The following is a 22,826-nucleotide window of genomic DNA, read 5'->3' as shown; positions in this document are numbered from 1 at the left end:
ACACAGGAGAGGACTAAGGATTTTCTGATGGTTGAAAGATGGTGTTTCACAGAGTATTCTCCACTTTCTTCTCGTTATCTGTTGTTCAATTGAAAACACTGTAAGTGAGCGCCAAATGGCAAGAGTGGGGTGATCCCCAGTGTTGTGATGTTTCACATAGGGTAGTCTAGTGTACTTGTCTCCACTCTGGATTCGAATGCAATCAAAAATTGATGTAGAACGGCCAACACTTGCCAACATTGTTCTTTGATCAAGAAAGGACCTATTGGTGGGTGGATAAATGTTCCTTGAGTGGGTAGATGGTAAAGGTAATGGTAGTGCACTTGCATTTTTCATGGATAGCACTGAGCTGACCTTCATGAACTGATTCAGTTGTTCCTATGCACAAACTCTTAGTTATGAGTTGTGGCTTTTAGAGGTAACTAGTGACCGTGATGCACCTTGTACATTTATGATGGTAGTGATCACTGCTGGCATACAGATTTCTATTGTGAGGCTGGTTATGTTTTTGTACTTGGCCAGAGATTACAGTTAAACTGAAAGTCCAAACTGGTCTTGCTGATCATAGGATTAGGACGTCATCAACTGTAGATAATTACACAGAATAATCATTCTTATGTGAACTTGGAGGAGTGGCTTTGTCAGTCTGAAGCATCAGTCTTCCATAGTCGATGATAATGTCTCCAACAAGTCACCTCCAAGGAAATCATTAAAACAACAAACTCAAACTACTGTGCTCTGACACTGATACGTTATCCTCACAACACAGTTTCCTGTCTGCTAGATGTATTTGTAACCTTCAACACAATAGCCTCTGAAACTCTAAACATAATTTTGTTCAGGTGGTCAATGTAAGTATCCAATACCATAAAAATGATGATGATGATGATGATGATATACTGGTGGTTTAGTTTTGTTTTAGGGCATCAAAATAACTAAGGTCATACACACCCACGTCAGAACTGTAGATCATGAAGATGAAAATGGAGTTAAAAGAGACTACACATTAAGCCCATTCGACAGAAGTACAAACAGCTAAAAACAGGGACTTCCTCTTGGAGAAATATCCATAAAATATAGAGATAGCAGAGGCCCTGAACTAAAGATTAAATGTCCTTTATCATATTGCTACGATGAATAAAAAATGAAATGTGATGGCTAAAATGAGAGGATATGAGATCTTGCTTGAATGATTTCCTCACATTGAGAGGGCCGAGAAGAAGTCGGACAAGCCGGTGGGAGATGTTTAGTTCCCTGGAGCCTGTTCCCATGAAGGGAAGACCAGTGGTGATGCCATAGTAACACTACCTCCTGACAGACAGCAGAACAGAGATCACAAAAGGGAATGGAAGAACTAGATGGCCAACGTACAAGGATTGCAGCCTTGGCAGCAGCATCAGGGCTTCGAATCCCATCAAACCAATGTGACCAGTGACCCATATAAATATCACAGTGGCTCCATCAAGAGTGAGCAAGTGAAATCTTTCCTGGACCAGTTTCACTAATGGATGGGTGGTGTACAGCACTCAGAGGCTCTGAAGGGCACTGAGAGTGTCAGAGCAAATGATTCAATTGAAAAGCCTGTGTCACTGGGTGTACTCCGTGGTCTAACACAGGGCAAGGAGCTCTGCTGTAAATACTGAACAGTGTTCTGGAAGCCGAAGCATGATTTAGATCCCTCATAGTGAAAGTGGCATTGTAGTACTCATGATTCTAAGAAGAGAAGCATATTGCCCGAGTCTCCTCAACTCGTTACTGATGGAGGAAGGCAGGGTAGTAGTGGATGGAGCTCGAAATCTCCACAAAATAGCAGCCCAAGGTGTTGGAGATAGCAATAAGGTCCACTATGACATCATCTGTTACGGTCAGGCCATAAAGTGAGGAATGGACCCTGGTCCCAGAGAGCCATCAGAGATTGGCCCACACAATGGAAGAGGGCATGGAACTATTAAAAGAACTTGTAAATGAAACCCAGCAAGCTTTATTGCTGTCCCGAAGAATGTGACGACACTGCGCCTGCAACTGTTTACAATGAATACAGTTTATCATCGTAGGATTATGGTTAAAAACACAGAGAGCACTTCCCAATGCATGAATTGCATCGCAGCATGCCTCAGTCCACAAAGGACCGCGACACGGTGTGGTACAGATGAAGTGTAAGGAATGGAACGTTCTGTGGTGGTAAAGATAAAGTTTGTAAGGTATTCTACCTGGTCATCACAACTGGGGAAAATGGTGTTCATTGAAGACTGCCGGAGAGGAGTAAAGCCCCCAGTCAGCCTTAGAAAGCTACCATTTGGATTTGAACGTAGGCGTGGTAGGAGTCAGCAAACAAGATGACGGGCAAACTGGGCAGTGCAAGCAGAAAGGTCCACATGGGAATAGGTGTGTGTGTGTGGAGTCTAAATGGAACATGAGTGCTCCAGTGTTAAGGCAGATGAGGCTTAGTTGATTGAGAATGTCAGCCAAGAGGGCACCTCTCTGGCAGGCTCTGGGAGAGCCTGAAAGGGAATGGTGCACATTAAAGTCACAGTGCAGCAAAAAGGGGTGAGGGAGTTCCCAAATAAGCTGGAGGAAGTATGCCTTGGTGACACTGATTGACGGAGGGATGTAAACAGTACAAAGGGATAACATGAAGCAAGGAAGGAAAATGTGAATTGTAACAGCTTGCAGTTGGGTGTTCAGGGAGATGGGTTGACTATGAACGTCATCCTGGATGACTCCCCCAGGAGATGGAATGCTATCCTCAAGGGGTAGGTCAAACAGGACCAGAAAGAAATGCGAGAGGTCAAAGCAGTTGTGAGAAAGCAATTTTGTTTCTTGGAGGCAGAGAACAATTGGATGCTGCATTTCCAAGAGCAGATGTAATTCCTCCTCATTGGATCTAAGGCTTCAAATGTTCCATTGGAGGAGAGACATGACAGGGAAAGGGGAGAAAGTAAAAAATTGAGGGGTGTTACCTCAGTGGCTGCCAAGTGCCAGCCTTTGAAGAGGATCTCCGAGTCAGTGAAGGAGAAGACTGTTTGCTTTGCTTGATTTCTTGGAGCCTTTGAGGTTGGCAGATGACGATTCATATGTTTGTTGGTTGGAAGGACATAAAAAGTATTTGTGGGAGTATTCCTTCTGTACATTCTGGCCTGCTGGTTGTGTAGCATGTGATTTCATCACGTGAGGTGAAAATTTGGTGGCTTGTTGCACAGTTGGAGGAGAAGGAGAAAGGGATGCTACCATTACACTGAGCGATTTTAAAACCACAATGCTGAATTTGAGATTGCATGCCTCCATGGCCATGTCCTTCATCGAGCGAGATTTAGCAAGAACAGTACTTTAAGTGCTGGATGGTAAAATGCTGAGTTTCTGACTAGCCAGCAACTTGTGAGCAACAGGGTAAGGCACTTTTTCCTTCACCTGGACCTCCTGGACTGCCCAGTCACCTGTTATGTGTGGGTCAGCCTTCAGGATTGCACAGGGAGAAAGAAGAAAGAGAGGAACCCCAAACACCGAAGTGGAGGAAGGATAGGATAAGGAGAATGAAGAAAGAAAAAAAGAATGAGAAAAAAGTGGAGGGACTGTTCTGAAGTCAGGCTACTGAAAATTTAGGATGTATTCCCAAATGTATATGTTCCCCAAGGGAGAGGAAAAATAGTAGCAGGAGGGTAGACATGCAGCACAGAAGGGAGAAGTGCACCAAAGGTAAGTGCCTTGTGGCAGCCAAGCTTGAACTCCAACAAGTGGTGGTGTGTGCACGACAGCAAGGTCTTAAAGTGTTTGTATTAAAATGAAATGAGACAAGTGTGGATGCAGACTGCGAAATTATTAAAATTGGAACTGTAAATAAAAACATAAAAACATCCTAAAACAGTCACAAACATAAACAACAAAAGTAATGTTGTCAGATCTAACACACAGTAAAGAGTGAAAAAGAAGTGAAGGAATTAAAAGACATCAGATAGCTGTAGTTGGCTGATTGTCAAAATAGAAGGGACAAGCTAGCTACTCCAAAACATCTCCAACCTAAAAGCTTAGGACAGAGTCCAGATGTGTTGCAAAATATTGAAAGCTTGATCTCACTATTCTAATCATCAGCTAAACTAGAGGGCAGATATCCACTTAAGTTTTCTTCTGACCACTTCTCACAAAGTAAAATGTATCCAGTTAAAATGTGGCATACATTGATTTAAATGCCACAGGTCTCTCAGACTGGGAGCTGGAGGTTTACCAGGGCACTCCATCCCACCAGAGACCTTGGCATGAGGATCTCCACCACCGCATAGTTGGCTTCACGAACCTCAGCTTACTGTCCCTCTTCCCACAACAGCATGCATCTCCAAATGACCAGAAAAATGACAGCTGGCAGTGAAATGTCACACTGTGTTATGCAAGCTCCTTAGAAGCATCCTTGGCAGTTAGGTCTGCTCATTCCTTTCCCCAGATCTCCACATGTCCCAGTACCTAGTAAAATGATACCAGCTTCCAATTGAAGAAAGTACAATTGGTCATGTGTTAGTTGGACCATTTTTTGAATGTGCTGAAAAGACTGAGGGGTACTAAGGGGATAGGAACACATGAGAACCTGTTTGATCTGAAGACACCTCAGTTGCTCCAGTGCCTTCAAGATCACATGGAGTTTGGCAGTAAACAGTTATTTAAGGGGAAGGTGAATCCTGAAGACATATCTGGGTATCCATCAATTTACATGACTTTTAAAAGTTGATGCCTATTTGGAAAAAAAATGTTAAAAGGCAAAAACTGAAATTCAAAATCTGAAGTGTGATCTTTCTTATAATGTGTCAAGTCTAAAATAATTCTGGGCCTCTGCAGGAGCCAATGTGGAGATCTGTTCCAACCTTCGTGTAAAATGGTAAAGCCAGCCACACTCATCTCTAAAAGGCAATCCTTTATGAAATCCTGTAGAGCTTAGCTGCTTGCTGTCAGTTATGAAAAAGTCCTTTCATTGGTGGCAGAGCAGTGGTATGGAATGCAAGTGTCTATGGCACGGGCATTGTTTTATAGGTCTGCCTCACCAGAGAGCTCATTAGAAAGACCCCAATGGCCATCCAAATGCCTTCATGGTACATCACATCCAAAATTTTTTAATAAGAGGGTGGTGCAGAGCAATACACCATGCACCTATAATCAAACCATGATCGAATGAAAGCTCTGTAAAACTGGAGCAGACAAGTTCAGTCTGCTCCCCATAAACTGTGATTAAGACATTTTAAAAAAATGAGTGCTTTAGTGACCATATTTTTAGGTCCATAAGGTGTGGCAATCAAATAATTTTCGAATCAAATGTGAGGCCCAAAGACCTCACTTTGTCATTAAAATGAAGAACAGTGTGTCCTAGTCTCAACTCAGAAAAGTTTAAAAACAGAATATGAATGGTTAAAAAGAACACACACAGACTTCTCAGTGAAGAAATTAAAACCTCTCATACCTGCTCATTCCCCCAAGCATCGAACAGTCAATTGCAAATGATGAGTAGTTGTTGCAAGATACGAGCAGGAACAAAAGACAGAGAAGTTGTAAACAAACAAACACCACAAGACAGGACATTTGACAACCAACATAATGCCATAATAGCTTTGGCAAAGACCGTCATGCTTAAAACACTTCCTTGAGGGACACAATACTCCCGTTCAAGGTGACGAGACAGGACGTCACTGATTCAGTATCTAAAATAGCATGCTGAGAAGAAGGACCATATAAAGATGGGAAGACATCCTCAAAAACACCATTCATGAAATTGCCCAAGAGTATTATGCCTCCGAGTAGTATTATGGGCCTTATCAATGTCAAAATATATACTCAGTAGGTGTTTGTAGCACAGGAGAGCCCGTTCTATTTGGAAAATGCTGAAGTAGCAAAGACTGTTGCATTCTCACTTCAACAGATAATGTGGATATGAGGATATGTGAAACTTAGTAGAGACTTGTGCATCCATAAAAAGATAGATGCACAAAGCATATAACAACAACCAATGGTCTCCTTAGCAAAAGATCGTGCTGAGAACCCAAGAAAATTTGGGTCCTACATAAAATCACTAAGTAGGTTGAAAGATTCTATCCAGTCACTCAATAATCAATCTGGTGTGGCAGTAGAAGAAAGAAAAAGGAAAGCTGAAGTTTTAAATTTCATTTGTAAGAAATTGCTTGCACAGGAGGATCATACAAACACATGTCATTTGACCACTGCACAGACTCACATATGGAGGATGTAGTAATAGGTGTCTCTGGCATAGAAGAGCAACTGAGAGTACTGTATGGCATTAGCCTCTTATTTATTTATCATGAATCTCTCACCTAGTCCAGAGTCCCAAGTGGCTGGAAAAAAGTGCAGGCGATTCCTGCATATAAGAAAGGTAAAAGAACGGACATGCGTAATTACAGACCAATATCCTTAATACTGATTAGCTGCAGAATTCTTGAACACAGTCCGAGTTAGAATATAATAAATTTCCTTGAGACAGAAATGCTTTTGTCCACAAATCAGCAAGGATTTAGAAAGCATTGCTCATGCAAAACTCAGCCTAGCTCTTTTCTCACTTCATATCCCGCAAACTATGGAAAAGGTCAACAGGTAGATAACATATTCCTAGATTTCTGAGAAGCATTTGACATGGTGCCCCATTGCAGACTGTTAATGAAGGTATGAACTTACGGAATACATTCCTGGATATGAGAGTAGTTTGAAGACTTTTTAAGTGATAGAACCCTCAAGAGTGCCCCAGAGAATTGTGATAGGGCTGCTCTTATTCTCTATACACATAAATGATCTGATGGACAGGGTGAGCAACAATCTGCAGCTGTTTGCTAATAAAATTGAGGTGTACAGGAGGATGTTATCGTTGAGTGACTGTAGGACAATACATTGTGGCTTAGACAAGATTTCTACTCGATGTGATGAATGAAAGCTAGCTGTAAATTTAGAAAAAATGTAAGTTTATGCAGATGAATATGAAAAATAATCCCATGATGTTCAATTACAACATTAGTAATGTGCTGCTTTACACAGTCATGTTGATTAAATATCTAGGCATAATGTTGCAAAACCATATGAAATGGAATGAGTATGCAAGGATTGTAGTGGAGAAAGTGAATGGTTGACTTCAGTTTATACACTGAAGCACCAAAGAACTGGTATAGGCATGTAAAAAGACAGAATATGGCACTGCAGTTGGCAACACATATATAAGACAGCAAGGGTCTGGTGCAGTTGTTAGATTGGTTACTGCTGCTATAATGGCAGGTTATCAAAATTTAAATGTGTTTGAATGTGGTGTTATAGTTGGCGCACGAGTGATGGAACACAGGATATCTGAGGTAGCGATAGAGTGGGGATTTTCCCATATGACCATTTCACAAGTGTACTGTGAATATCAGGAATCTGATAAAATATCAAATCTCTGACATTGCTGCAGCTGGAAAAAGATCCTGCAAGAACGAGACCAGCTACAACTGAAGAGAATTGTTCAATGTGACAGAAGTGCAACCCTTCTGCAAACTGCTGCAGACTTCAATGCTGGGCCATCAACAAGTGTCAGTGTGTGAACTATTCAATGAAACATGATCGATATGGGCTTTCAGAGCTGAAAGCCCACTCATACAGCATTGATGACTGCATGACATAAAGGGTTACACCTCGCCTGGGCCCATCAACATTGATATTGGACTGTTGATGACTGGAAACAAGTTGCCTGCTCAGACGAGTCTTGTTTCAAATTGTATCGAGCAGATGGACGTATACGGGTATGGAGACAACCTCATCAATCCATGGACCCTGCATGTCAGCAGAAGACTGTTCAAGCGGGTGGAGGCTGTGTAATACTGTGAGGTGAGTGCAGTTGGAGTGATATGGGACCCCAACACATCTACATACGACTCTGACAGGAGACATGAACGTAAGCATCCAGTCTCATCACCTGCATCCAGTCATGTCCATTGTGCATTCCGAAGGACTTGGGCAATTACAGCAGAAAAATGCAACATCCCACATGTCCAGAATTGCTACAGAGTGGCTCCAGGAACACTCTTCTGAGTTTGAACACTTCCTCTGACCACCAAATTGCCCAGACATGAACATTATTCAGCATATTAAGGATGCCTAGCAATGTGCTGTTCAGAAGACATCTCCAACCCCTCGTACTCTTACAGATTTATGGGCAGCCTTGCAGGATTCATGGTGCCAATTCCCTCCAGCAATACTTCAGACATTATTCGAGTCCACGGTATGTCATGTTGCAGCACTTATGCATGCTCAGAGGGGCCCTACACAATATTAGGCAGGTCCACCAGTTTCTTTGGCTCTTCAGTGTAGAACACTAGTGCAAACCACTCTTGAGTACTGATCGAGTATTTGGGATTAGATTTGTTACCAGCAGGTTCAATCAACACCAAATATTACAGAAATGCCTCAGAACCTCAAATGGGAATCTGAGGAGGAAAAGGAGACATTCTTTTCAAGGAACAGATTTGAGAATATTTAGAGAAGCAACATTTGAAACTGACTGCAGAACAATTCTACGGCTGCCAATGTACATTTCACACAAGGAGCATGTGGCATCGATAGTTTGTATCGAGCACGAAACTTAATATCTGTGAACTCTAAGTGCTCTGTCGAGCCTCCATCTTAACTTTACTTCATTCTGTATGGACACAGTGTCAAGCATAAATATGTACGAGCTACGACATATATGGGAATTAAGTTTACTATATCCCGATTACAGAACCCGTTCCCATACTGGCGACCCCGCAGTTCGTTCATGTTTCGCGTCTTCCGCACCGGTGTTTATGCAACAGGTTATATGCACTATGCAATGACCACGCCAAACAATGTCTTGTTCGAAAATGTGGAATCATAACTCCACTCATCGAGTTTCGTCATTTCTTTGCCAACGGCGTATTCATCATTTACGCAGTGATTCGTGTTCTCAACCAACAAAGTGTGCTAACCTATTAATTTTCAACAGTCGACAACTACATCGTTAGAGCAAACAATGGACTCAGGCTTCACGTCACCGGATTATGCTCATCTGACAGTGAAATGTGAACTGAATAATATTCTGAATTATGTCTCTTCTAATCGAATGTTTCAAGAACAAAGTGATCTCCATTTGAACACGTGTTTAGCCACCCACCGGCATGCTACATCAGTTACTGTCGGGCCACATGCAACGCCGACATTACTAAAAACCGCGCCGGATCCATTCCACACACGTGGTGTTCCAGTTGTGTCTAATTTACATGCAAAATTCAGTGTTTCGCGTAACATGGGCCCCTTACCTCACCTCAGTGGCGCGCCACATGCATCACAGGCATGTTATGCATCAGATAGTTTTCACGTGGGTGGCGGTCTCAACCCCCGCCCCCCTTCACTTGCGGGGGTCCCCCTTTCTGGTCACTCAACCGCCTGCCACTCCCACAGCACCGTCTGTGTCTGCAGCGCCGGTCTCTCGCCCTGTTCCGGAAGCGGGTCGTTTCCATCCAGCACTCGTCACTCACGGTCTAGTTTCTGGGCCCCCCTCGTGTGCCGTCTATCCGCCCATTTCGACAGTACCGTCCGTGCCTGCTGCGCTGTGTTTTCGTTACACAACACAGTCAACTATGCCAGCTGCTGCTACTACGGATTCGCTCATGTAGTTTCAATCTGGGCCTACCGTGCCGGCCTCTGACTTAACCTCAGTTCAGCCCCTACCCCACAAGACACTGAAGCCGCCGCCATCACACCCTCCTAGCCACCTGCCGAAGCTACCGCCCTTATACGAGAACAACCCGGCATCGTGGTTCGCGCTCATCGAGCTTCTGTTCGAGTTACATCATGTGTCTGATGACAACTCAAAGTTTCTCTGCCTCGTCACCCACCTGCACGACCACTCGGATTTGATTTGTGACCTGCTCATTTCACCACTGCCTGCACCAAAATACGAATTTGCAAAGAAGACTACAATGGAATGACTTGGCTGCTCGCCACAAGATTTAATAATCAATATTCTCTATGAGGAGCACCTGGGGAAATGCACCCCCTCACAACTCTGGCGCCGCCTTCGACTGCTCCTGAACAAGCATACCATGCCTATTTACCAGAACAAATCAATGAGGACAAGCAGCCCCTGCCGTCGTCAACACTGGTGCTGAAGTGTTGATCATACCAACTTCGATGGCTCCAAACGCTTTTTCACAGATGAAGTCACTTCTACGAGCTGTCAACGCGTCGACGTTAACCTACCTCAGGCTCAGTAAAGGTTACGGTGACCCCAACTCCTTATCTATGTTTTCCATGGACGTTCTACATTGCCAACATCGATGAACCGATCCTTGGTATGGATTTTTTGTCTCATTACGAACTATCTCCGAACATTGTACAGGGTTCAGTGCTCCACCATCCTACGAACACTCACATACCGTGCACACGCACCTATTTCCAACGCTATGTTTCCAACGCATCATACAATATCATACGCGAGTGCTCCGCCCTTTGCTGGCAACATTGTGACCTGCGTTACAGACCTACTGTCAGAATACGACTCATTCTGGAAACATCCCCCAGGCTGTGGCTAAGCCATGTCTCCACAGTATCCTTTCTTTCAGGAGTGCTAGTTCTGCAAGGTTCGCAGGAGAGCTTCTGTAAAGTTTGGAAGGTAGGAGACAAGATACTGGCAGAAGTAAAGCTGTGAGACCGGGCGTGAGTCGTGTTTCGGTAGCTCAGATGGTAGAGCACTTGCCCGCGAAAGGCAAAGGTCTCGAGTTTGAGTCTCGGTCGGGCACACAGTTTTAATCTGCCAGGAAGTTTCATATCAGCGCACACTCCGCCGCAGAGTGAAAATTTCATTCTGGAAACATCCCCCAGGCTGTGTTTACAAATGTCTGCTTGTGTCTGTGTATGTGCGGATGGATATGTGTGTGTGTGCGAGTGTATACTTGTCCTTTTTTCCCCCTAAGGTAAGTCTTTCCGCTCCCGGGATTGGAATGACTCCTTACCCTCTCCCTTAAAAGCCACATCCTTTCGTCTTTCCCTCTCCTTCCCTCTTTCCTGATGAAGCAACCGTTTGTTGTGAAAGCTTGAATTTTGTGTGTATGTTGGTGTTTGTTTGTGTGTCTATCGACCTGCCAGCGCTTTTGTTTGGTAAGTCTGATCATCTTTGTTTTTAGATATATTGTTAAATAATTTAGTTAGATATGAATGTGTTGAGGTGAACTTCTTTAGCAAGAAATTTGCTACTTTATCATTTCCAGGGGCTTTCCAATTGTGCGTAGAATTAATTGCTTGGGTGATTTCATGTTGCAAGATTATCACTTCAGGCATTTGTGGTATCATCTTGTATGTGTCTGTTTCTGCTTGTATCCACCATGCATGTCTGTTATGTTGTACCGGGTTTGACCATATGTTGCTCCAGAAGTGTTCCATGTCTGTTATGTTTGGTGGATTGTCTATTTTAATATGTGTGTCTGATAAAATTTCTTTTGGTTTGTGCTGAATGTTTGGTTTTGTTTCCTTCTATTTTCACTTTTTTTGTATCTTCTAAGTCGTTTGGCAAATGCTTGTTATTTCTGCTTCTTTTCATCTAATTGCTCTATCGCCTCTTGTGAGATTTTACCTAACCTTTTTCGTTTTTTGTCTGATATTTCATTTCTTATAAATTGTGTTAGCTGTCCGATGTCTTTTCTCAGTTTTTCTATTCTGATCTGTAGCCTGTGTTGCCATGCTGGTTTTGTGGGTTTCTTCTGTGTGTTGGTTGGTTCTGATCTCTGCCTAGTGTGTATATTTAGTGTAGTGAGTGCTCCTATATAAACCAGTAGTTATAACTCTTCCACAGTTGTATTTTCATTTATTTTGTTGTGTATGATTGTGTTGATAGTTGTTATTGTTGTTTCGACTTGTGGGTTATATGGGGGTCTATGCAAGAATTGTCTAATGTCTGTATTTGTGTCTTTGTATTCTATATACGTCAGCTGAAATTTTTCTTCTATATCTAACATGTGTGTCACTTCGTGTTCTATTTGTGCCTGTTCTGGTGGCTGTCTTAAGATTTCGTTTTCCTCTGGTTGTTTAATTGATGCGTGTTGTTCTTTGTTTGTTTGCTCTGGGATGTTTGAGTCCATTACTGCATTTTCTTCTTCTTCTGATTGCACATTATTTTGTTCCAGTATTTGTTGTACTTGTTGTTTGATGTTTTCTAATTCTGACTGGGATATCCTGTTATTTTTTATTATTACACGAATCTGATCAGTTAGTCATTGTTCTGTTAAGAAGTTTAATTCTGGGTATCTGGTAATAAATGTTGTGTATACTTCTGATCTGTATCCAGTTGTGATGGTTCCTAATTTTGTTGCTTGGTAATAACAGAACATGAGGTGTCGGTTAACTTCATCTGACCATCTCATCCTCTGTTTTTGTTTTCCTTCTAGAGTGGTTGCAGGAGGTATATCCTGCAAAACACCTGTATTTGGATATAAATCATTTTTCGTGTGGCTAGCAGTGTCGTTACCATTGTGGACGGGCATACGGTTCAAGCGTCGTCCCCAACCATGACAGCGCTTGTCCGAGGCTTCATTAGCTCTGACCTGAACCAACGAATCACACTAAAAGGGGGGTTAGCCCTATTAGTGGTTTGTTCTTTTCGTCGCCTTTTATGACTGGCAGAACATACCGGAGGCCTATTCTCTTCCCGGGCCTCCACGGGTTTTTTTATTACTATTATTATTCTTTACTTTCTCAGATGTTATGTCTGGTTAAAAATGGAAAGTGGCATGCACCTTGATCAAGCGTGACTTCCTTTTAACTGTATGGTATATGTTACATTGCATTTATATATCTAAAAACAAAGATGATGTGACTTACCAAATGAAAGTGCTGGCAGGTCGACAGACACACAAACAAACACAAACATACACACAAAATTCAAGCTTTCGCAACAAACTGTTGCCTCATCAGGAAAGAGGGAAGGAGAGGGGAAGACGAAAGGAAGTGGGTTTTAAAGGAGAGGGTAAGGAGTCATTCCAATCCCGGGAGCGGAAAGACTTACCTTAGGGGGAAAAAAGGACAGGTATACACTCGCACACACGCACATATCCATCCACACATACAGACACAAGCAGACATATTTAAAGACAAAGAGTTTGGGCAGAGATGTCAGTCGAGGCAGAAGTGTAGAGGCAAAGAAGTTGTTGAAAGACAGGTGAGGTATGAGTGGCGGCAACTTGAAATTAGCGGAGATTGAGGCCTGGCGGATGACGAGAAGAGAGGATATACTGAAGGGCAAGTTCCCATCTCCGGAGTTCGGATAGGTTGGTGTTGGTGGGAAGTATCCAGATAACCCGGACGGTGTAACACTGTGCCAAGATGTGCTGGCCGTGCACCAAGGCATGTTTAGCCACAGGGTGATCCTCATTACCAACAAACACTGTCTGCCTGTGTCCATTCATGCGAATGGACAGTTTGTTGCTGGTCATTCCCACATAGAATGCGTCACAGTGTAGGCAGGTCAGTTGGTAGATCACGTGGGTGCTTTCACACGTGGCTCTGCCTTTGATCGTGTACACCTTCCGGGTTACAGGACTGGAGTAGGTGGTGGTGGGAGGGTGCATGGGACAGGTTTTACACCGGGGGCGGTTACAAGGGTAGGAGCCAGAGGGTAGGGAAGGCGGTTTGGGGATTTCATAGGGATGAACTAAGAGGTTACGAAGGTTAGGTGGACGGCGGAAAGACACTCTTGGTGGAGTGGGGAGGATTTCATGAAGGATGGATCTCATTTCTGGGCAGGATTTTAGGAAGTCGTATCCCTGCTGGAGAGCCACATTCAAAATCTGATCCAGTCCCGGAAAGTATCCTATCACAAGTGGGGCACTTTTGTGGTTCTTCTGTGGGAGGTTCTGGGTTTGAGAGGATGAGGAAGTTGCTCTGGTTATTATTAGCAAATAACCAGAGCAACTTCCTCATCCTCTCAAACCCAGAACCTCCCACAGAAGAACCACAAAAGTGCCCCACTTGTGACAGGATACTTTCCGGGACTGGATCAGATTTTGAATGTGGCTCTCCAGCAGGGATACGACTTCCTAAAATCCTGCCCAGAAATGAGATCCATCCTTCATGAAATCCTCCCCACTCCACCAAGAGTGTCTTTCCGCCGTCCACCTAACCTTCGTAACCTCTTAGTTCATCCCTATGAAATCCCCAAACCGCCTTCCCTACCCTCTGGCTCCTACCCTTGTAACCGCCCCCGGTGTAAAACCTGTCCCATGCACCCTCCCACCACCACCTACTCCAGTCCTGTAACCCGGAAGGTGTACACGATCAAAGGCAGAGCCACGTGTGAAAGCACCCACGTGATCTACCAACTGACCTGCCTACACTGTGACGCATTCTATGTGGGAATGACCAGCAACAAACTGTCCATTCGCATGAATGGACACAGGCAGACAGTGTTTGTTGGTAATGAGGATCACCCTGTGGCTAAACATGCCTTGGTGCACGGCCAGCACATCTTGGCACAGTGTTACACCGTCCGGGTTATCTGGATACTTCCCACCAACACCAACCTATCCGAACTCCGGAGATGGGAACTTGCCCTTCAGTATATCCTCTCTTCTCGTCATCCGCCAGGCCTCAATCTCCGCTAATTTCAAGTTGCCGCCACTCATACCTCACCTGTCTTTCAACAACTTCTTTGCCTCTACACTTCTGCCTCGACTGACATCTCTGCCCAAACTCTTTGTCTTTAAATATGTCTGCTTGTGTCTGTATGTGTGGATGGATATGTGCGTGTGTGCGAGTGTATACCTGTCCTTTTTTCCCCCTAAGGTAAGTCTTTCCGCTCCCGGGATTGGAATGACTCCTTACCCTCTCCTTTAAAACCCACTTCCTTTCGTCTTCCCCTCTCCTTCCCTCTTTCCTGATGAGGCAACAGTTTGTTGCGAAAGCTTGAATTTTGTGTGTATGTTTGTGTTTGTTTGTGTGTCTGTCGACCTGCCAGCACTTTCATTTGGTAAGTCACATCATCTTTGTTTTTAGATATATATTTCCTACGTGGAATGTTTCCCTCTATTATAACCATTACATTGCATTTAGGAACTTTTGGGTAATTGAACATGTATCAATAATTACAGATTTCTGTAGCTGTATACGTAAGTTTGGATGTAGCTGTATTGCGTTGATGTACTGGTGGATATTGTGTGGTATGACTCCTGTAGTTGATAGTATAATTGGTATAATGTCAACTTTATCCTGATGCCACACGTCCTTGACTTCCTCAGCCAGTTGGATGTATTTTTCAATTTTTTCTCCTGTTTTCTTCTCTATATTTGTTGTATTGGGTATGGATATTTCGATTAGTTGTGTTAATTTCTTCTTTTTATTGGTGAGTATGATGTCAGGTTTGTTATGTGGTGTTGTTTTATCTGTTATGATGGTTCTGTTCCAGTATAATTTGTATTCATCATTCTCCAGAACATTTTGTGGTGCATACTTGTATGTGGGAACGTGTTGTTTTATTAGTTTATGTTGTATGGCAAGTTGTTGATGTATTATTTTTGCTACATTGTCATGTCTTCTGGGGTATTCTGTATTTGCTAGTATTGTACATCCGCTTGTGATGTGATCTACTGTTTCTATTTGTTGTTTGCAAAGTCTGCATTTATCTGTTGTGGTATTGGGATCTTTAATAATATGCTTGCTGTAATATCTGGTGTTTATTGTTTGATCCTGTATTGCAATCATGACTCTTTCTGTCTCACTGTATATATTGCCTTTTCTTAGTCATGTGTTGGATGCGTCTTGATCGATGTGTGGCTGTGTTAGATGATACGGGTGCTTGCCATGTAGTGTTTTCTTTTTCCAATTCATTCGCATCTGTTGATGTTATGTGATCTAAAGGGTTGTAGAAGTGGTTATGAAATTGCAGTGGTGTAGCCGATGTATTTATACGAGTGATTGCTTTGTATATTTTGTTAGTATGTGCTCGTTCTATAAAGAATTTTCTTAAATTGTCTACCTGTCCATAATGTAGGTTTTTTATGTCGATAAATCCCCTTCCTCCCTCCTTTCTGCTTAATGTGAATCTTTCTGTTGCTGAATGTATGTGATGTATTCTATATTTGTGGCATTGTGATCGTGTAAGTGTATTGAGCGCTTCTAGGTCTGTGTTACTCCGTTTCACTACTCCAAATGAATAGGTCAATATTGGTATAGCATAAGTATTTATAGCTTTTGTCTTGTTTCTTGGGGTCAATTCTGTTTTCAGTATTTTTGTTAGTCTTTGTCTATATTTTTCTTTTAGTTCTTCTTTAATATTTGTATTACCTATTCCTATTTTTTGTCTGTATCCTAGATATTTATAGGCATCTGTTTTTTCCATCACTTCTATGCAGTCGCTGTGGTTATCCAATACGTAATCTTCTTGTTTAGTGTGTTAACGCTTGACTTATTATTATTATTATTATTATTATTATTATTATTATTATTATTATTACATCTTGTATAATTCTGATTTTTCACTTTGGTGTAGGTTCTTATTGTGGTCTTTGTTTAAGGCATCGTGAGTGTCTACAAAGGATAATAATTCTTCTACGGTTTTCCATCCACTACATAATATATCTTTCCTAGCGCAGATGGGTAATCGTCTAATTAAAATTTGAACTAACCCCTCTTCCTCTACGGGCATGTCTAAGTACTTCACCCGTGTCAAATGCCAGTCGAAATACTTTCGCACCATACCCCACAAACTGTTGCAATACTTTGGGTCCCACAAGTCGGATATTAGATTTTCCTGGGTGCTAGCTGAACATTACTTCTCTTAAACTTCTTCTGGAAGTGTGCCCAAGACGAAAAGTTTTCGATGTTTACTGTACCCCACTCTGAGGCCTCTCCTAATAGATACCCTACCGCAAATTCAGTCTTTTTTTGAATCTTCCCAAGTCTTGGGCAAGGCTTGATTGAACCTTTTCAGAAAATGAGTAGGATGTACTTCCCCATCCACAGAGTATTAGGCTGTCTCGGCGAGCATGTGCGGAATCAGCAATAGTGAACAGCATGGATGCTGGTGACGTCGAATGTTGGTTTCAGCACCGGCAACTGCTGCAATGTGTGTGAGAGCTGTGTACTATCCACACCAAATCATCTTAGTTGAGGTATTCTCGGCATAACTCTTCTTAGTCTAAAGGCTGAGGTCGTCTCTCTGTTCTTTTGACGTTAGTACTTTCTTACATCTTTTAATGTGTTGCATTCGCAACTTTCTTCCATTTAGTTTCTTGGACTTAATTCAATTACACGAAACAGTTCTCATATCTTGTTATGCCTGGTTGCTATGGCAACTCAAAATATTTTCTTCCCTTTTCCATCTCAAAATTCCCATTTTCTTCAGGCCCTGTCACTTAGGTGGCCACGTTCTAACGGTTTCGGCAACAAGAGCAGCAGTGCAAAACTGGATTGCAAATTTCACACTTCTCTTACTACAGCTGACTTACTTGAAACATTTAGCCAATCTTCTTCTCTGAATATGCGGCTGTGTCAATTTCCACAACTTCTTCTCCGAAGAAATAATTCTGGTTAGAGGAACTAAAAAATACTATCCCTCTCACTTTAAATAACTTGGTACTCTCATACTTTCAGTTAAGTTCAGGCATATTTTCATGTCCACTAGTTTCCCATAAACATACAAATTCTTGCAAGGCAACTATGCCGATACCCATCAGATACAATTCTCAACTTTTCCTACTATTATTGGTTGTGGATTATCGATAGTCAAGCTTGGTTCTTCTAGCAACAACCATTCTTTTGTTGGTATTTTATGCATGAAATTAACATACCTATTATAAACCAGGCCATAACAACATTGTGGTGAGTTTCATAACCGCCAGAAATTCAAAAACAGGTCTTCCCTCTCGCATGTCTAACAGCAAGATTAATTAAGAGTCTCTAGACAAATCATTTTTCATTTGTTCATAACAATTACTATCATTACACCATTAAAGAATAAAGTGTGCTTGCTCCTTGTATATCACACACAGCTTCTATGGCGCGAGCAGCAAACACTTGTCTGTGCCGATTGACAGCCACAATTGCAGTATTCTCCCAATACACATCCATCCTGCACACATAAAAACCATAGGTGCGGTAGACACATCTCCACTCTCTCACACTCATACTTAAAATATCGAGTGTCCGAGACAGTGGGAGACCGAGTGTCTCTAGAATTTATCCCAAAATTCTCGAGGCACTACAATAGGTAGAACAACTACCATGGTGCATTGTTCATTTACAGTTTGGTTAATATCCTAAGGGGCATGAATACCATCAGATGATGAGTGTTTACTGTCAAGGCCATGTAGAAGCCATGCACTCATGTGAGCCAGTGTTATCTGTGCCTGACAGAGAATGTGAATGTTTATTTGGCTAGCTGGTCAAATCACGCAATATCCAGATTTGTGTGGCATTTGGGATTTACAGTGGGCTAATGTTGGAGTGCATTGGAATGTGAAGGAAGACATACTCATTACCAAGGTTCCGGTCAAACATGCCTGACCACCACAAGACAGGATTACCATAATGTGCACCAGGCACACCATAACCCCCCCTTCAAATCTGTGCCTGTCATACAAGAACACAAAATGGACTCCCTGCTACATTATTTGTCATTTTGCATCACCGATCGCAGACCATCAGCAGCATGACTAGATAATTACTGTTCCATGTGTAGGCTACCATTAACACCATGACACTAACGGCTGCACTTCAAGTAGTGCCATGACAGGAAAGCTGAACTGCTGATGAATGGCATTGCATTGTGTTCATTGATGAATCACAGTTCTGTACTACCCTGGATGACCATTGTCGGTGAATATGGCAGAGACCTGGGAGAGGAGGGTGAGGGTGGGGGTGGGGGTGGGGGTGGGGGTGGGAGTGGGGGTGGGGGTGGAGGTGAGAGTGGGGGTGGGGTTGAGTGTGGGGTTGAGGGTGGGGATGGGGGTAGGGTACCATTCTTCTAATGTTTTGGAGAGTCACAGCGGTGTTATCCCAGCACCATGGTATGGAGCGCCATTGCGTATGACTTCGGATCATAGTTGATAGTAACTGAGGAAAATCTGATGGCACAATAGTACATTCACAGATATCATACATCCTCATGTGGTACCTCTCATTCGATAGTATCATGATCCCAGTTTTCATACAAGACAGTTCTCATCCACAAAAGCTAAATGTCTCCATGAACTGTTTGAATGACGTTTGAGGTATTCCCCTGGCTGGAAAGACCTCCAGATCTGTCCACAATAGAACACGTGTGGGATAAGCTTGGATGTCAGCTCTGTCCCAGTATCAGTATCCACTATGTTAAGTGCCAGTTAGAATAAAAATGTGCCAGCTTACCTCATGAAAGGATACACCAGCTTTATGACATCGTTCACAGCGGAAGTGGTGCAAGCATCCTTACCAAAGGACTGCAACTTTATACTGATAAGTGGGATCATGCTGATAAGGTGTTTGTTAATTTGACTCAATTTTATAACCACTGAAATAACATCAGATACCCTCTCAACCTGTGAAAATTCATTTTATTTCCCTCTCCATTTCTGGGTGCTTCACTTTTTTCCTTGTAACAGCACATTAGTTTAATGTGATGTTCAGTTCAAAAGATTTGTATCAAAACCGAAGAACCAGTACTTCAGCCACAACTGAGAAGTGAAGCTATATGGTGGTAGCACATATACAGAGCAACGAACTCAGGCACACAAGACAGGGCAAGCTGGGCAATGAAGAAGTGGCAAACAAACACTTCCTCAACTTTCATTGTCTTTTGTTATAATTGATTCTATCAGAGACTGACTGAGAGCCAGTCACACAGTCACAGCGCTAATAGAGACTAGTATTGTATTACTATCAAGACATTTGCACAACAGTCTAGAGTTGCAGTTTCAATTTGTCTAACATGATAATATCTATTTCTTTTACTAAACAAAAAATGCAGAAATGGAGGAAATACCAATAAATGAGCTTAGTTACTCAATTACTACATCGTAAGACAGTACCTTTACAATGATCTGCCCAGATGGCTGTGCACATTAAAGAACCACTGTTGGGCCATGGAAGTGCACAGGTCCAAGATTGAACTGGCCTGGTGGATTAATGATAAGTGCCAGTGTGCTGATCAGCATGGATGTGGTTTGTAAGTGGTTTCCCGCATCCTACAAAGTGAATAGTGGACTGGTACCCAACTCCCACCTCAGCTAACGATTTGTTAATAGAAATTAGAAAACTTTCACTCACTTTCACATGAATCATACAACAAGCAGACTGATGCGTACACATATTCTGTCTCACGGGGCAACAGTACTGTGAAAGGAAGGGCAAATGACCACCCCTTTAACTAACTATGCCAAATCTGTAAATAACCATGCTGACCTGTGCTGATGTGGGACAAAAATCAGATGTTAAAGAAAGAAAAAGAAGAAGAAGATGAAGAAGAAGAAGAAGGCAATAGTTTTACATTGCAATTCCTGACCAACTAAAAAGCTTACTCCAGGTATAATGCAATGGATTCTAAATTCCTGGATGGGGGAAAAATAAATAACACTCCAACTTTTCTATGAAAAATTGAAGCATGATTCTGGTGCCTGTAAGTACAAACCAAATATAGCAACTGATCAAATCAGTTTTTAACCAGTATGTTTCTCTATTAATGTACATATCAAGTCACTCCCTAAGCACTTCTTCAAGAGGAGGCCTATTTAAACGTGCTGAGTGAATAAATCTGTTAAAACTTGTTATTATGTGACACTCTTTTTTGCTCAGATGATAATTGGTAAGATGCAAGATAAATAAATACTGTATTAATTTCTAGTTATCAGTTCATAACACAAAATATTTATTTTAAATGAAGAAAAATTTCTGTGTAAAAGATAAAGTGACAGTTATGTACTATTTGTTATTAATATACAAACAAAAAAACTTAACCAAGTCCATGTCGCATTCTAGTACAGTACCTGTAGAATGGAAACGACTAAGAATGCCTCTGCAACGAGGATCCCATGCAAGTGGTGTAGGGCTTCGATGTGGCGCATACAGGTGCTTACTGTCAGCTGGCAGTTCCAGATAAACATTTGAAAGCTTGCTATTCACAGATCGGGTCAAAGGACGATATGCAAAAGCTGTGCAGTAAGCAGTCAGACTTGTGCGCTGGTAGAAGTCTTGGATTTTCTTCCTAAATGAAAAGAATATATGATATGATATTCTGAAGAATTAAAATACTTTTATTCTATATGTTGGTATGTGGGGTCATAAACAGTAGTGTTCAGAGCAGTCAATACAAGACTTTGCTGGAGTAGTGCAGAAAGAATGTCAATATCTATCAAATCTGCAAATAAAGCTGACTACAATGTCTGTTTTATTTTGAAGCTCTTAATTGTTCAGTTTTTATTATTATCACAAAATTTTGATCCTTTTAGATATCATGCCATGCATTTGAGCCTAAAAACGATTTTATAAATTAAGTGAAAATTAGGTAGAGAATATGTCTTTAACAACAGTCATGAACGAGGGGGGAAAAATAATTATGGCATGTACATATGAAGGAAAACTACTTCTTGAATGTGTTTCTACTCTGAGAGTTTCAATAGGTTTCAAACTTTATACTCTACATACTAATTATGCTTACACAGTACGAAATTAAGATAACAAAATTAATAAGAATGAAAAGTAAAAGGCTTTCACTTCTTCAGTTATAGTAAGTGGCTGCTGTTTATCTGCTACTGGCTGATTACCTATCTCCATTACTACATCATTGGCAATTATAAAGAATAACAGCTGTATATACATTGTAATGAGAGAATTTATGTAACACTACACAACAACATAAATTTCTTTCCCTGCTACTGGGTTGAAAATACAGTTCTTGTAGTAATTCGTAAGCACTGAATACAGAACTGCAGTTGGATTTGCTCTGGTATGTCAGGAAAAAAGTTATGTACATGTAAAGGTTATTAAGGATAATGACATTAACAACATTGAATTGCAAATGTGAGAAATTTTACAGAAATTAATGTGCATACTTTGGGATGAAAACACTAAATATTATAATTATGAAGTGAATTATAATGCTTATTTACCTCAGAAATGAGTCAAGGACCCTTAGATACACTAAGACTGACAATGGCTTGGTTTACCCCTTTAACTGCTCTGAATGTGTTAACGCATGTGCCTTTGTACCTGTCGCTGTGTGCTCTGAACATGTTTAGTGTGCCACCAGTCCTTCTACCTGGTACACATTCAGAGTACCAGGTAGACGGACTGGTGGCACGCACAAACACGTTCAGAGCACACAGGGACAGGTACAAAGGCGCGCGTGTTAACACGTCCAGAGCAGTTAAAGGGTTAAAAGTGTTTAGAGCTTCTTGATTTCCACCTGTGAACACCTGTTGCTCTCTGCAAAAACCAACAGTAAATCCCCCATCATGTTCAGATTGAAGATTGGTATCTTGCTTCCATGGTGGACAACTCCTGGTAGAACCTTTCACCATGCTTGTCATTCACGGCTCCCATAGCTGATGCAAAGAAGATGAGATGCGAATGCAGGAAATGCATCCTTAGTGACATTCGGCAACCAAGATGCTGGAAGGCAGTTAGCAACTTGTCCACAATTACTGCATAGCTACCTGCTCTGTGGTTCTCAAGAAAGCTGTGCATGACAAGCACAAATGCATCCCAAGATGCTAGTTCTCGTTCTGTGAGCTCCAATCTGAATTTTGGATCTCGAATCAACTTTTGTATTTCTGGTCCAACGAAAACTCCTGCTTTTAATTTTGCATCAGTTTTCATCTTTCGGAACTCGCCTTTTAGGTACT

The 22,826-nt window shown here is 41.9% G+C and overlaps 1 protein-coding gene across 7 annotated transcripts in view; it reads right to left on the bottom strand.

The window, feature by feature from the left end:
* LOC124777828 (transmembrane protein 94) overlaps positions 1-22,826 on the bottom strand; it is a 495,418-nt gene that overhangs the window by 241,789 nt on the left and 230,803 nt on the right. For all 7 annotated transcript variants that reach the window (XM_047253357.1, XM_047253355.1, XM_047253356.1 and 4 more), the window contains one exon: positions 20,970-21,187. In XM_047253357.1, the coding sequence (XP_047109313.1) occupies positions 20,970-21,187 (218 nt within the window). The remainder of the gene's footprint in view (positions 1-20,969; positions 21,188-22,826) is intronic.

Source organism: Schistocerca piceifrons, chromosome 2 (assembly GCF_021461385.2).
Source record: "Schistocerca piceifrons isolate TAMUIC-IGC-003096 chromosome 2, iqSchPice1.1, whole genome shotgun sequence".
In the NCBI taxonomy this organism is placed as follows: domain Eukaryota; kingdom Metazoa; phylum Arthropoda; class Insecta; order Orthoptera; family Acrididae; genus Schistocerca; species Schistocerca piceifrons.
The sequence above is the reverse complement of the archived record's forward strand: the minus strand, read 5'-3'. Positions and strand labels throughout refer to the sequence as shown.